The sequence below is a fragment of the Amphibalanus amphitrite genome, unplaced genomic scaffold, assembly GCF_019059575.1.
Source record: "Amphibalanus amphitrite isolate SeventyFive unplaced genomic scaffold, NRLGWU_Aamphi_draft 000033F_arrow, whole genome shotgun sequence".
NCBI classification, from domain to species: domain Eukaryota; kingdom Metazoa; phylum Arthropoda; class Thecostraca; order Balanomorpha; family Balanidae; genus Amphibalanus; species Amphibalanus amphitrite.
Window position 1 is genome coordinate 131,531 of NW_024881529.1, and position 16,652 is coordinate 148,182.

Genomic DNA, 16,652 nt, shown 5'->3' on the forward strand with positions numbered 1-16,652 from the left:
CAGACCCTTTAGACGCCAGTGTCAAGTTCGTCGGACTGACAACGATTTGCTTACCTGATAACGTTCCTGGTAAGTACTCACTACTCAGCGTCCACAACATATACATATACACATAGCACATTCATATATACTTGCTTACAATTGGTAAATGTGGTTGTGGCTAAGAGTTAAGATACTGACTAAAAATAAAAAAAATAAAAATAAAAAAACTGAAAATGGGGGCACCACCAAAATGAAGTGGACGAAATCCGTTGAGTTTTTAATTTTGGGTATAGGTAGGGGCACCACTTCGATTCATGACCCTCCCCTTGGAGTTTTCCTGGATCCGCCCCTGTACAAAACTGCCGGTGCAGCTTCAAAATACGGCATCCTTCTGCATTGCCCTCAGAATCTCTGAAGATCTGAACCACTCTCATGCTTATTCGAAATTTCCTTCCTAATTTTCCTTCTCCCTTTCTTAGTATGCCTAATACGAGGCTCATTATAACTATGTTATAACTATGTTTATTGTAACTATGTTATGAAGAATATGGAATACCTTGACGGCTAGATTAGGCTGTGGTCCATGTCGGCACTTTGTAGCCCTACCTGTGGCCTTGACACAATGGTCGAAATATCTGGCCGTTGACATTGGTCTAGAGAGAGAGAGAGTGAGAGAAACGGTCACGAACAGCTCCTTGGTTCTGTCAGATGCTGGGATTCGCTGACCACCGGTGCCACGCAACCACTGCACTCAGCTGTTTTCTCCGAAGCGCCAGTGAACGACCTCGCGACCTTCGTTCTCCCCTGCCCGTAGCCAAGCTGTGGCTGAACAAATCCGTCAGCGCTTGAAAGAACTGCGCGGCAATGGAAAACAACCCCTATCCCGCTAAAAAAAAGTGAGAAAAGCAGCAACCCCAAAGTCTGCTCTCACTTCTGTGTTGGACCGTCTCTTGTGTCCTGATTATTTATTCAATTGCTTATAAAACGCATCAATCATACATCATCACGAGACCCACCACCGCCAGCAGCCACTCGCCCACAAACAAGTGCAGCTTTGTAGGATAACTATATAAACTTTATAGGTAATATAGACTATAAAAACTTTATTTATATTGTCCGCGTATAAATTTCGGCCTTCGGGACCCTACTGGTGGTTCAAGTCCCTAACTACAGGCACGTGGTTATGCCCCGGGGCTCCGTATCTCACTCACTACTGGATTCTGTGTGGTTTCCCTCACTTCGAACCGGTCACATGATTTACCTCGCCCGAGGCTTGGTCAAGTGACCCAAGCGCAGACTGGGCGCTGCGGTGCCATGGGGTCGCGACCTATCGACACTGCAGCCGGCCGGGCTAGGTCAACCCGCGGATCTGTGGCGCTGTGGTATGGCGTCGGGCTGGTCTTTGAATTGTCGTGTGTTCGGATCGCGCGGGAGTCGTTGCTTTTCTACAGAAAGGAGATCTGTGCTATTGTAACTTGACAGCTGATTGGTTAATAGCTTCGTGTTTATCGTTGCGTGCCTTACCTGTTTATGCGTTGCATTTATTTTAATTATTAAGAATAGAAAATCATACCTATTGCAGCGACTTGCATACCTACTTAGATCCTAGATATTTACAACTGCATAGACATGTCATTTCCTAAATGTTACGTAAATGGTGTCAAAGGTGCCACCAACATCTCTGCTCGTTGCACCAATGCAATAACAAGGACCATTTTCACTTAAGCCTGCATTTGTAAACTGTAGGTCAAGGCCCTACCTGTCACACATAATCTGGCACCCCTGACCCCACGGCCGTTAGTTATATCCTTGGCTCCCGGAGCTGGCTCCGCCTGTGTTTACAGTGTGGACAGTGTGGAGTCCTTCACCACCAGTCGGTCGGTCACGTGACTGACCCAGCCCGAGCCCCGGCTGTCTGACCAGAGTGCGGGCCGCGTGCCGACTGATCGTTTCGCCCACAATTGATACACCTCCGCAGCTTCCGACAAACTTATCTTCTTTCAAATTGGGAGTCTGTGCCCTGGTCTGTGCGTATTCCGTGGCGTAGCAGCAGGGTGCTGGACTATGGATTGGAGGGTTGTGTGTTCGGGCCACGCTGGGGTGATTGCTTTTGTTAGGAACTTGTTTTTCCTAGCGCGGCATTAAATTAACTAGTTCTTGTCCTCCTCGGGACGAAGTCATCATGCTCCTCACGTTTCCCTTTCCAGACGGCGGTCACTCTCACCACACGACCGCTGCAGGTGACGGAAACTCCTCATTCGATTACACCATTTCCGGGGTGACCGTTTGAGCGGCAGGACGGGATGTCCTATCGGGACGTTCCCATCCCACTATCGATACGATCTCTGCCGCTGCGGCACACCCTCGTATACCCGCGCAGCCCAGCGTTTTACGCCCGTGGAGGTGCGTCGAAGTCAGCGAAACGATCAGTCAGCACGCGGCCCGCATTTCTGTCACCCGGCCAAGCCTCGGGCTAGGTCAGTCACGTGACCGACCGACCGGTGGTAAATGACTTAACACTGTAAACACAAGGCGGAGCCAGGTCCGGGGCCCACGACCTAACTAACGGCTGTGGGATGACAGCGTAGGTATCAATTACAGTTTGCAATTGCAGGTCAAAGCCTGTGTAAATGGTGGAACGTGCGGAGGTGTTGGCGGCATGCCTTGACACCACTCAACATCCTTGATGACATCTCTCTGCAGACATAAGCAACTGGGCTTTATCTAATGATGTCGCTGCAATATGCTTCCTTTCCATACCATACTAGTAGATAATTTCAAGTAATGCTATGCGTTAACAGGTAAGGCATGCAACGACATACAGGAAACTATGAGTTCATACAGCCAGCTATGAGTTCAATGGCACGGATCTCCTTTCTGTAGAAAAGTTACGACGTCCGCAGGATCCGAACGCACCGCCTCTCAATTACAAGCCCACCTTCTAACCACAGCGCCACGGACCTGCGGTGGTTTTCGAGTGTTATCGCAGTGAAACTGTTGTTCTGATAGGTGGCGACCCCATGGCACCGCGGCGCCCAGTCTGCGCTTTGATCACTTGGCGAGCCTCGGGCGAGGTCAGTCATGTGACCAGTTCGAGGTGAGGGCTCACCCACAGCTTGTCTGCGAGGCAGGGGAGAACGTGGGTCGCGAGGTTGTTCACTGGCGCTTCGGAGAAAACGGTCGAGTGGTTGCGTGGCGCCGGTGGTCAGTGAATCCCGAGCTGACAGGTGGGCCTCTCAGCCAACGTTACCATGGTGGGGGGTGAGGGAGGGGGCCACACAAGTATTTGACGACGCATGGTTATCTCGGAAGGTAGGAAAGCAAAAAAAAGAAAAAGACGCAGTAAAAAGCAATCTATAGCCCACTGTTGGATTTTTCATGTGTTATTACTTATTATTCCATCAGATTATCGCTAAGGTCACTGCAGGTCACCAGCATTAAAATTATCACGAATTCTGATTCCCCATTTTGACAACTTCTCACAAGCGGCGGATAAGTCAAGTCGGGAACTATTAGAGCTACAGCGCCGTAGATGAGCGCATACAATAGCTCTTTGAGTTTTTTTTTTTGTGTGTGTATTTTCTCAGATTGGACCTAGAGTAAATGGTTTATACTCCAGAGGGCAAAAACTTTCAAAATTCGACGTTTTGCGGATAGTTTTTCTGTAATAACCTATGGCGTCATGCTTTTATTACGTTAATTTAACCGGAATCGCGTTTCTTTCGTGAAGATGCGTCAAATCAACCATACGTTGAAATTCAATTTGCAAAAATGATCTCAGGTCAAGCTCATAGAAAAGGTCAGGTTGTGCCTATCAGTCGATTCCTATCATTGAGCTAAACACATCGGTGTCTTTCAGCGTTCTATCATGTTTTATCTAAAGTCATTGTCAAAAACTGTTAACCCTCGCCGGCACCGGCCATTTTGCGTCCTTCGACGGCACAACGGGGGGGGGGGGTACAACCCCCCTCGCGTTTCGCCCCTGATCAAGCTAGAGCTTCATGGAAAAAACGAACGTGTTGCCCGTCACGAGAGGAAACCGATTATATCCCATTTTTAAACCTCGCATGTGTGCGGCGTTTGCCAGCTGCTAACGTGTAGGGGGGTCGGTTGGACCCCCCCTTGCCGTTTGGCCCCTGATCGAGCTAGAGCGTCGCGGAAAAAACGAGCGTGTTGCCCGTGACGAGAAAAAGCCGATGATGCCCAATTTTAAGGTTCTAGGTCATTGGTTGAAAGTCGCTGCTATGTTTTTTTTTTTGGGGAGGATGCTGATCACGAATATCGTGTTACTTTTGATCACAGATGATGTCTTTAAGCATTTAGACCAGGTCAGGTCAGGTCAGGTCAGGTCAACCAGTAGGGGTCGTGACGGATATTCGTAGTACCTGTCAACCGCCTCTGACAACTTCGTAACATGTTACGAAGGCACCAAAACTACTTCGTAAATGTGCAAATGCTCTCTAAATTCGAATTCATCTAAAAAACTACCCTAGAAACATGTAAAATTCGAAAAAGTGAACCGAGGTCACCAAAGATCAATGACCTGACCTGACCTGACCTTCAGGTGACCTTGCCATCCACCCTATTGCATGGGAGCAACACCAAATCACATGTATGAACGTTTGAAACCACGAAAAGCTTGCAAACGCGCGGCTAATACGAGCCGACATACGCCGAATCGCGCTTCCGGCCAAACATGGTATCGGAAAGTAGGTCACATGTCAACGGTCATTTTGGTCAGGGTTTTGAAATTTTCAGGGTAGATGTGAAATTGATCAATGCGAGGGTACTGAAAGTTTTGTCGCAATCGGCTGCTTTTTACGCGAGTTATTCGCGCAAAGCCTGGGGGGGGGGGGGTGGCGGGTGCATCAACTTCCCCCCGTGTCGGCGAGGGTTACGGAGACGTATCATGATGTGAGATGACTTCAGTGGCATAAAATGGGTCAAGAGTGGAATTTTGTGATTCGGTGTGCCATATTCACCTGTATCCGCGGGTGCCATCGCTAAAAAGAGGAGCATTTTGGCCTGACTTTATGATGTGACCAGGTGTCAACAATTCCAGATACGATACTACGAAATTCATAAGTTGTGCCAAGTTTTGCGTCGCTGTGCGCCGCAGTTTCCGTTACAGACACACACAAACATTGGGAAGTGTGGCCAAACACCCCCCACCCCCACCCCACCCGGGAGAAAATAAACGATATAAATTGATACAACTAATCTCACTGAGCTAAATGCGATCGTGACCACTTACAAGCTGAAGCATAATATTCAAGTCGACACAGAAAGACCAGCGATTCGCAGCAGGCCCCCTAGCCACAGATATGTGACTGTGAGCGATAAGGCAACCAGCGCGGCGCGTCCCTGACCCGGTCAAACGCGTCTGTAGCGAGTGTGAGGCCAGAGAGATATACTGTGCCGCTGAGCCTGGGTGTGAGGCGGCACAGTCTACCGTTGAGGCCAGAGGGATGTGCTGTGCCGCTGAGCCTGGGTGTGAGACGGCGCAGTCTACCGCTCCAGTCAAACGCTGGGCCGTCGGGGGGCGAACATCACTTAGTAGGTGAGTGTACTTGTGTCCCGAAATTGATTGCATCGTAGTTGCGTCAGTTTTCTCCAGCACCTCGCTGACAAGTTATCAGTGATCACGTGGTCTGTCCCTGCGGCACCTGGTGAAGCTCTCAAAGAGGCCTCTGTAGCCCATCATGCCCCAAACGAGAATCGCCAGTGGATGCTTCACCGTCTTGACGGTGCAGCGCCTCTGAGCTGCTGTTGGCCCAGAACTGATGCCCTGGTGCCGGACCCGTTAAAATTACATCCATTCAGCACTCATGGGAAGGACAACATAACAAACCATGCCATCCGCGGATCAATTTCGTGACACTCTGTATGCCTACGTCTTTCGTCAATTCTGTAGAGATGGAGCCACCACTGAATGGATTTGGGCCACCGTCTCCGTACCTTTCGTATATACGGAGTTGTATTGTAGCCGTGTGTATAAAAGCTGCGATGTCCTGTATTGTGCCCTGTGGGCTACTGTTTCGGCAGAGACGATTGATAATGTAAACGTGTAACAATCAACTTCTCGCAAATTGAAAGAGAATATTCTTTTCTGATCAATATCCACTCATAGTATTTTGAAAAAGCCACCAAGGGCTCTTAGAAACAGTACAATCATTGTACCGAGCGCATGTTTACCCACGAAACCACGCCCGGTGCTCGGCACCCGACGGCCGCTGGGTCTCAGTGACCTGAACTCGGCGGCGCTACCCGAGGAACGCAGAGTCCTCTCACTTGGTGCGCATTGACAGCGGACTTTTGTAAGCGGCAGTTACAAATGATGCTTACCTTTGATAAGAGTTTAGGACAAGTAGTATTGTAATGGGATAAACAATGTACCCTTTTGTTCCCATTTGTACCCTTCTAACTTTGAACGGCAATGTTGGTAAAGTGAAACTGAGTAGATACACGGCTCAACTACTTGTAAGGGATCTGGCAAACAGGGGTACGACATAGAATGCGACATGTTTCTGCGAACGAATTTACTATCTGTTTTGTGACCTTATTCGCCTGTGTAATGTGTATTTAGGCCAATGTTTTGAAATGTTATCATTTGGGATGTAAGGCTTGAAAAAGACATTTGGTCGAAACACATGTGTAGCCAATTCAAAAGAAGATAATTCAAAATAGTTCCCATTGTTTATCCCATTACAATGCTTACCTTTACATCGTCGCTGTTGTGAGTTTGATGCCAGGCATTTTGCAAATTGCCTAGGCATTTTGCAAAATGCCCGAGTATTCACTTTCCCTGTAACATATACATTGCTGTCATGTGTGCTAAAGATGCATGATAAAAATGTGCCAAATAAACAGCACTGACGCTATTATACGCCGACCGCCGTAGTACATTGCAGAAAGGGAACTGCAAAGATTGATCGGACATCCCGTGCGCTTTTTATTTTTAGTGTGCAATAATGCATATTAGTGGTAGACAGTGTCTGCTGTGGCTCAGCCCAGCCCCACACAGAGTGCCGGTATACACCGCTGTATGACGTCGTTTGTGTGTGTGACAAATGTCTTGTCCCTTTCAAACCATGTTCAAACCACACACCGAGGTTGTTGACAGTGTCTGAGCAGGTGATGATTGAACCGGCGAATTTGATGTTGGCTGATGGAATGCAATGGGTCATCTCTTATGAGCCGAGCACGATGAGCTGGGTTTTTGCTGCGTTGATTTTTAGACCATTTTTGCTGTACCAATTGTGTGCTACACACTCACCTGACCAGGAATGCTATTGACCTAAAAGCTCTTTGAGCGACCCGACAAGCTGAGCCAGCTCACTTGGCTGTCCCATGACAAACAGCTGTGAGCCGGACGTCGTCGGCAATGTTGCGTAGTGTAATATTCGCAACGTTGCGTAGTGTATTCATGATAATAAGCTCGGACCCAGCCCTTATGTTAAAATGTAGGTACATTAATCGTTATCATCATATTGGACTGAGCTGTGAAAGATTCATGCTTCAAGCCCTTATCATAATAAGGAGCACTGGTCAACATCTGTCCAATGTTTACAGCCCTGGGGGCCGGGGCCGTGCATGGCGCTGATCTGATGGTGCACGCTCGGTGTCGACGTTAATTCCATGTGATGATTTTGTGCAATACGGTGGAGATAATACCGAGGCCTGGATCTAGGTATAGGTAAACAGCGGAAACTGAGGCAATGCGTCGTCTGGACGGTGCTCTGTATTTCTGCAAAGCTCTCAATACTAAGAAATTAGACATGACAGAAAATGATGCAATGCACAGAAAAGGTTTTGGGCGCAGAATAAGCATCTAAAAATGAGTTTCATATAAACCACGCAATTTAATTCTTAATCTTCGCCCCAGTGGGGGGGGGGGGGGGCATATGTTACCAACCTGTCGCGTTTTTTTTTTTGCGTGTGAATAAAAAACCGTGGCGCGTAGCGTCGCACCGCTTGGGGTAGCTTTTGGTACATCAATTTTGGACAATGTGTGAAATTTTTGACCCCAGGTCATGTCAGGTCAGGTCACCAGGTCAAGTTAACTGACCAAGCCTAAAAAAGTTTGCAATCATGTCCAGCCTGCAGTGTTTGTCAGAAAGGTTTTAAACTTGGTGGATTGCATGCTGTTATAGGCGCCTACAATTTGTATATCTCGATTTTTTTTTATATCCGTGACCTAAGGTCAGGTCAGTGGCGTGACATTTCCATTACAAGTCAATGGAGAAAATGAAAATGCCTCTAGATCCGTGTTTACGCATAGGAGCAGTCCAAATATTTCAGAATCACAATGATTTAGTCCACTCGTGATGACCAAGGTGTCATTTTTGCTGATAGCCTCTAGAAAGGTCATCCGAGGTCATTTGAGGCTACAAACAGTTTTTTTTGCCAATAACTGGCGATTGGAAAGAGATAGAACGCTGGGGATGATCTCATTGTGTTTGTCTTGTTGAGACGCATCGATAGATATGCAACATGACCTTTTCCGGTCAGGTCATGACCTTGACCTGAGGTCAAATTTTCAAGTTGACCTTTCAAGGTCAAATTATAGTTCATTCGACGTGTCTCGGCGAGGGGAACACGATTCTGGCAATAGAAATGTCGTGGTTTTTTGTAGTCAAAAGTTATTGTCGAAAAACACTTCGTAAAAACAGCTATTTTAGGAGTTTTTGCCTTCTGGAGGCTAAACCGTTGACCTGAGGTCAATATTGATAATGACATTTTCAAATGAAGAGTTCAAAAGCTATCGATTGCTGTTCCATGCGTTTTTCTAGCTACCATAGTTCCTGAGATAGCGGCATGTTTTCTGAAAAATATAATGACAATTGGCAAATTTTGACCTTTGATGACCTCTGGTGACCCCAATATTGCTCTAAGGTGAAAAATGACCGAAATACCTTCAAACGTACGCATTGAGAGCTATCGACTGCTTTATACCGCGTCATTCTAGCCCTCTTAGTTTTTGAGTTGGAGGTGGGTGGTAACATATGTCCCCCCCCCCCCCCACTAGGGCGAAGTTGGCCGAGACCGCCACTGGGGCGCGGGTTAAGTATACGGTGTGTACTGTGTATACCTACGGTGATGCTGACCGTATACACTCGTAAGTAAAACGACCAAACTGCATGGCTCAATGTTAAACAAATAATTGTTATAGCCTATAGGCTATAACAATTATTTGCGCGGGTTAAGTATACGGTGTACTGTGTATACGGTTATACCTACGGTGATGCTGACCGAATACACTCGTAAGGAAAACGACCAAACTGCATGGCTCAATGTTAAACAAATAATTGTTATAGCCTATAGGCGTATCACTTATAAGAAATGAGCCTTTTTATGTGATGTAAACGTTGAGCAAATAATAAGAAGTATTATTTGGGAATAAAAGTGCTTTGAAGTGAACATCCCACCGGCATCTAAACTGAACATTAGTTTTGAGTTAAGATAGCCAAAGTTGGGTCCCTAGCTGTCAATTACCAGTTTGAGCACTCATAACATCGAGAAAAGCTTTAATTCCGAGATATTTAATTTAAAAAATGCAGCACTTTTGATTCAGATGGGCTAATGCATTTGAATGCCCCCCTAGAATTCGTGACGTCAGTGTAGATCTAACGAGTTTAATAGCTTAAACTAAAAGCTTGGTAACACGTGGCGGCACATACTGTTTTACGCGCAACATCTGAAGCACTTTTAGGCTGCCAATTTATTGCTTCCGAATGACGTCATAGAAACAGACATCGATGTTAAAAAAAATAAACAAAAGTTTAAGTGTAACATCTTAAAAACCGGTGAACAATTTTCGTTGAAATTTGGTAGATATTCGTTTTGCTCTTTCTGAATAGAGCGACTTCACTTTTATTCCAATTCATTAACATTTTTGAAGGTGTGAGGGTAATAAATGTATAGAAGAGGTGGGGCAGCTCAGTGACAGCCCGCTCACAGTTTTAACCCTCGCCGGCCGAGGGGGGGGGGGCGGGTGCCGCCCCCCCCCCATAGGGTTTTTTTCGCGATAGCTCCGAACACGCTGGCGATAGAGAGCTGAAACTTGGCATACCTGATCTTTGATCCAAGCCGCATCTTTTGACACCTACCGCATTTTTGGGTCAGGTCAGGTCACTGACCTATGACGTCATAAGTGAACCTCTGCACGGTCTTCAGATGTCGCAACTTCGCAACGCCCTCACTGCCAGAGGAGATGTCACAGGGAAATGAAACTTGCAGGATCTAGTATCCATTATGAGTCTCACAACTTGTATATCTCGGATTTTTCCTATAGGTCATATGAGGTCAGGTCATTTTCGTGACCTCCCCATTATAAGTCAATGGGGAAAAATGAAAACTGCTATTTTGGCGCCGGGAACGATCTCCAACTATCTCAAGCACACAGAATCGTGATTTGATGCACTCCTTGCAAGGTTAGATGCGTCACTTTTGCAATGTTGACCTTCCGTGACGTCATTTATGACGTCATCAAGGTCACATTAGTTTTTCGTCAATAACTCCCGATCAAATTGAGCTAGCGAGTCGAGAAAGCCACCAATGGACTCAGGAAGACCTGCCGAATCGAATGATATGCGACATGACCTCTTTCGACCAACTTCGTGACCTTGGGGTGCTGACCTGACCTTGACCTGAGGTCAACACCCTAAGTTGACCTGACCCGAACAAAAAGTATATCATTCGACGCGCCTGAGCGAGGCGAGCACGATGGTGCCAAAATCGCGGCTCTGCGGCCGTTTTTTGCGAAGTTATTCACCAAAAACTGAACCGTACCCTGGGGCACTTGACCTGACCTCAGAGGTCACTGGTTGACCTAGGACCTTAAAATCGGGTACCAATCTCTGCGTCTCGTAACGGCGCACACGCTCGTTTTTTCCGCGACGCGCTAGCTCCACCAGGGGCGAAACGGTGAGGGGGGGTCGTACCCGCCCCCCCCCTCGGCCGGCGCGTATGTAGAAAACCAATAGGTCCGGCGAGGGTTAAGGCAATATCTCGCTCGATGTGTGCCGTCTTTCTTACCTACTCCAAAGCATGTGTAGGAATCTTGCTCTAAAGTATATTTTACTTCATCGTTGCAGAAAATAAACACATGCTTTCCTATCAAAGTTAATACCCATTTGTGTACGCGTAGAGCTATTGAATACATGTGAACACATTTGCATTTTCACCACCACAAAGGTGACTTTACCTGCTTTTACATCATTACGCTTACGATCAAATCACAGAAATTCCCCGATCTTCATATCATGATTAGATAAATGAGAGAGCACTTGCTTATCGTTTCGACGTACAGAGCAGAATACATTTGCGAAGAGAGGAGTGGGAACAGCATACCCGGAGGACAAAAAAAAACAAAACATTTGCAACAACATGATCACTCAGGTGATCTAGTCATAACCTGCGATCTAACACTTGTCTTAAGACTTAACTCCGATCGACTCATAATTCCACCTTCTCTTCCACGGCGCGCAGTTATTGCTGGCGGCCAGGGCGGCGTCCCGGCAGCAGCCGTGCCGGACGAACGCTTTGACGGTGACCAGCAGGCCGACCACCATGGTGATGAAGGCCAGCACCGTGGTCATCACGGGGAAGCCGTAGGCGTCGATAAGCGCGCCGCCCGACACGGGTCCCACGGCCACCCCCATCGTGTACATGGTCTGCAGCATGCTCGAGACGAACGCCTGCGTGGTGAGACTGTCGTCCAGCCCGCGCGCGATGCTAGCGTCCAGCATCACCTTGTAGCAGGGCGTGAACGCGCCGCCGAAGAACACCTCCTCCACGGAGAGGCCGAGTCCGAGCAGCCACTTGGAGGGCTCCAGACCGAGCAGCGGCGACGGCGCCAGCAGGAGCAGACCCAGACTGGAGAACAGCAGGCACGGAGCGATCAGCGCGAATGGCAGACGCGATCGTTCCGCCAGCCAGCCCCAGAAGAAGTTGGCCACGACGTAGAGACTTGTGCTGACGAAGAGGTAGAGCCCGATCATGGCCGGCGTGATGCCGAGCACGGCATCGGCGTAGGGCGCGATGCTGGCGTCCACGGTGCTGAAGTCGGTGGAGAACATGAAGACGGTGGCCATGCAGATAAGGTTGTCGGTGGAGCTGAGGAAGACGAGCAGGGTGCCGAGGAAGCGCGGCTGTCGCCGGTTCGACTCCTCCTCCACGGCCGGCATCAGCCACGAGTTGAAGGCGGCCACGACCAGCATGACGACGCCGAGGGTGTAGAAGGGCGTGCCGAATCCGCCGACGGCGTACAGGCCGCCCCAGAAGACGGGCGTCAGGGCCAGGCCGGCGGTCAGCGAGGAGCCCAGCCAGGCCACGGCGGTGTTGACGCGCCCGGGGAACTGGCTGCCGGCGATCGTGTAGCCACAGGTGGTGACGGCCGCCATGCCGGCCGACTCAACCAGCCGCGTCAGGAAGCAGGCGGCCACAAACAGGTCCGTGTCGGTGATGTGGTACAGCGAGCCGAACACCAGCGTCGACAGACCGGCCACGCTGATGCCGATGTTGTAGAGGCGCGTCACGCCGAGCACGGGCGCCAGCCGGCCGATCACCGGGCTCAGCACCATCTGGCCGATGGCGAAACAGCTGAAGAGCGCACTGATGGTCGTCTGTGGCACGCCGCGCGAGGCCGCCTCCACGGGGAAGAACGGGATCATGACGGCGACCAGCGAGCCGTTCAGGATGTTGGCCAGCGCCAGGCCGGCCAGCAGCTGTTTCTGGGTGGTGGTGAAGCTGGCTGGAGGCGTCTCTTCGCTGCGCAGTGGCACGTCCTCACGGCTGGTGTTCGACATGCTGAGGATGTAGTTGTACTTGTCCTTGGACTGCGTGCCATTAGGCAGGAGACCATTACTTTCCGCCGGCGAGTCCTCCTCTACCATGACGCTAGCGGGAGATGCAGCTAATGAACACAGCACTCGTTTAGCAAAAACGGCTCTCGAAGCGGTCCGGCGATGAAAACACACCGCAGCAAAATCTGAGCACGTGTTGCGCTCAACCAAACGATCACAGGCTACTCTATCACCAAAGTCACCGCGTGCCTGCTGAGCGCTTCCCGCTGCCCACTCCGCACTCGGACCGTCCAGCAAACGGCCACTCAGCACGGTCCTACCGCAAACACGGCGTCCCTTTTTGACACACGATACGCCACTTGTGTGGCCTCCAGTCGCCGCGCGGGGACCACGAGCGGGCTGAACCGGCGCGACCGCCTTCGGGACTGCGCGAGCGGGCGGCGACTAGCCGTGGTTCGCGGTCGGCCGGCCCCGCGGGCCTGCCGCAACAGCGGCGTCACGACACAAGCGGCCCCCCATTGGTGGTCGGCAATCACGTGACTAGAGATGGAAACTGGTCTCCGTTCGAGACGTGGCTTTGATCAACTCCGATCATTGGTAGAGTCATGAGGCTGCCGTCATTAAATGCATTTTGAGGACAAGTGAGTCGATGAGAGAAAGACGTTGGTTGAAATGATGACAGTCTCGTGACTGCGTTGCCTCAAAATCATTGTATCTACCTCATTTCTTCCTCTTTCGAACACTAACTCCGCTACTGAACATCCGCAAACAGGGCATAGTTATGCAACATGTATTTGCAAACAACGTAGCCAGCCTTGAACGATATGCTGTCATTTGTGAATGCGAAATCGACGTGAACCGTCCCGCTGGCTGTTTTTTGCGCATACAAAATATTGACACACTTGACTTATAGTTATCACAAGTGTGTGTTCTGCAGTGAAAAGTGTCCCAAGTTCAGTCTTCTTTTAAACGAACGACACCGACAGTTGACAAACAAAAAATGTCATCTATGCAAACAGTAAACCGTCTACTCATCACAGTACCATTTTTTCTACATACCGGTCACGACGTGGAAGGTGGAACGTTTCGTGAGCTTCAGCCTCGCGGAAGAAACGAGGGTGTGCGCCGTTACAAGACGCAGCTCAATGCCCAATGTAGAGGTTTTAATTCAACTGGTGACCTATCAGGACAGGTCAAAAGCTTTTGCATATAGGTAGGCGTCCGATTAACAAAAAAAAAAAAAAATAATAATTTGCCCAAAATTGTCACGGGAATCGTGATTTTTGCACCATTAAATTTGTAATGTTCAGGCGCACCGAGTGCTTCAAATTTTAGGGAAACATTCCCCCATTGTGCCGCAGTGGTGAAGCCGCGTGATCGACCTGACCTCACATGATTTTGATGAGCAATTCGAGATATGAAAGTTGTGAGTACCTACTGAGCAGGCTGGGCCTGTAAGTTTCATCTCCTGCGAAATATTTATTTAACTGAGGTCTGAGGAAGTTGCGAAACTGCAACATTTTAGTACCTTGCAGCGGTCACCGCATGGCATCATAGGCCGGTGACCTAACCTGACTTGACCTGAAAATGTGGTTGGTGTCACAAAGATCCGACTTGAAGCAAAGTTCAGGTTTGCCGACCTTCAGCTCTCTATCCCAAACGAGTTCCGAACAATCGCGAGAAAACCGTGTCATGGGGATGGCACCATTCGCCTTCGGCCGGTGAGGGGTTTACTAACACCTATTTCAGTCTCTCATTCACTCTATTTCCCATTAAGTTTCATGCCGTCTCCTTATCTTCGTCTCAGTCTCTCCCCACTCTCCACTCCTCTCTCTCTCTCTCTCTCTCTCTCTCTCTCTCTCTCTCTCTCTCTCTCTCTCTCTCTCTCTCTCTCTCTCTCTCTCTCTCTCTCTCTCTCTCTCTCTCTCTCTCTCTCGATATCTCGATATCTCTACCTTTAGCTTTATCTCTACCTTTAGCTATTTCTCTCTGTGTCTCTACTTATCTTTTTTTTAATTTAGTCCGAACCTTTTGATGGGAAGGATTCACGAGGACAGAGCCACCGCTAAGCGAAGCTTGTTGCGATGACCCTGCCCTCTACCCTCCGATCGCGCAATTCCGATTCTATGGCAGAATTTAGAGTCCAAAGTTTAACGTGCGCACAAAGCCGCGCACGGCCGGTCCCCTCACTGACTTCGCCTGGCTACTGCCTGCCACCAACCGCAACCATACCTGTCAGGAGGCCCATAAATGTCGAGCGCCCGTCGCGCTTCGAACCCGGACTGTCATAACCGGGAACGCGTGCTCTCACCACGCGGAGTCCAACGCTCTAACCAACTGAGCTGCGGGACCGGCTACGGGATCTTTGGGCTTTGTGTTTGCCGTTTCTGTATCTGTTTCTGTCTGTCTGTTTGTCCATCCTTCAGTACGATATCTATTCATCATTTACCCACATTGCTGAGTAACAACTAACAAGTAACGTTCATGCCATGCCAACCGAGTGAATGAATTTCGGGGACTCGATAGCACTCGCTTTTATAACTGCTCAATCATCGTTAGCTTTTATCCTCTAACTATGCTACCTCGAGTGTAAACTGTTGATCTGATTTGATCCAGAGGTCCAGACCTTAAGTTGGACATTACATAATGCGCGCCTATACCCTAAAAGCCGCGGGCAATGACATGGGACAAAGGGTTACGAATCGAATACCTACCTATAGGTACCAGTCGTTGTTTCAAGCTATGGTTATTTATTTTTCAAATGTAATAATGAATGACAGAATAATGTTTAACGACCCTCATTATGCACTATATACGGTATTACAAATATACTTGCTACAGATATGAAACTGAAACGCAATCCATGCCCTGCAGATGAGAGCGTTTATCGCCAGAGGCATTTGCGGCGGCTCTCGTTACCAAGACCAAGCGTATTCGCCGCCTGTGACTGGTATTTGCTCCGAAGCGCAGCCGGTCTGGCGGTAATCGATCCTCTGCGCATGGGGAGCTGGTCTGTCGCTGGACTTACTCGTTGCTGGACAGACAGGGCTGCATGGGAGTGGGACTTCTAAGAGCAGGAACCCCGAGAAACACTGGATTACATGGAAAGGAGACACCGATATATGCTGAGATAGCAGAGGGGGAAATAAGAAATATGGCTTGACATCTCTTCGCTCACATCAACTGACGATTTATGTTTTGTTTTGGTATTCTTCTTTCATAGAAATTCATATATATATATATATATATATATATATATATATATATATATATATATATATATATATATATATATATATATATATATATATATATATATATATATATATATATATATATATATATATATATATATATATATATATATGAATATGGAATAGATTAATTAAACATGTGCTTGTGCACCTCAACGGTAGAATATTGGGCATGGTTTTAAGCAGCTGTTTTTACTCGACGGCCAATTTTATGTGCGTCTAGGATAAATACAGTTTTCATGGTTTTCATAGGAAGTTGTATTTCCATAGCACGATGTGCACATACCAACAAGGTTTGAACTTTGAGTGATCTGATAAAGCCGAAAGAAGAAAAACATCGATCGCTGAAATAGCTAAGCATGTGATGTTCGTGTGCCACCTGATGTTCAACTCATTTATTAGCATAGGGTAATCAGAAGACAGAAGGACGATGGCTATTTCGCCCAAAATACCAAAAAATCTCAACACTGGGATTACCATGAGCCTATGAGTTACATCCCACATTGACTGGCGACCGTGATACACAACCGTGATAATTTACCGGAATAAGTGACCGACGTGACTTGGTTGCGGATTGTGCTAAATGACAGGTAATTTGTTAACGGATATA

At 48.3% G+C, this 16,652-nt stretch overlaps 1 protein-coding gene across 1 annotated transcript; it reads right to left on the reverse strand.

Moving 5' to 3' along the window:
- Positions 1-11,417: 11,417 nt before the first annotated feature.
- LOC122368901 (MFS-type transporter SLC18B1-like) lies at positions 11,418-12,878 on the reverse strand. The gene has a single exon (XM_043343224.1). The coding sequence runs from the start codon at positions 12,876-12,878 to the stop codon at positions 11,418-11,420; it is 1,461 nt and encodes a 486-aa protein (XP_043199159.1).
- Positions 12,879-16,652: the final 3,774 nt, after the last annotated feature.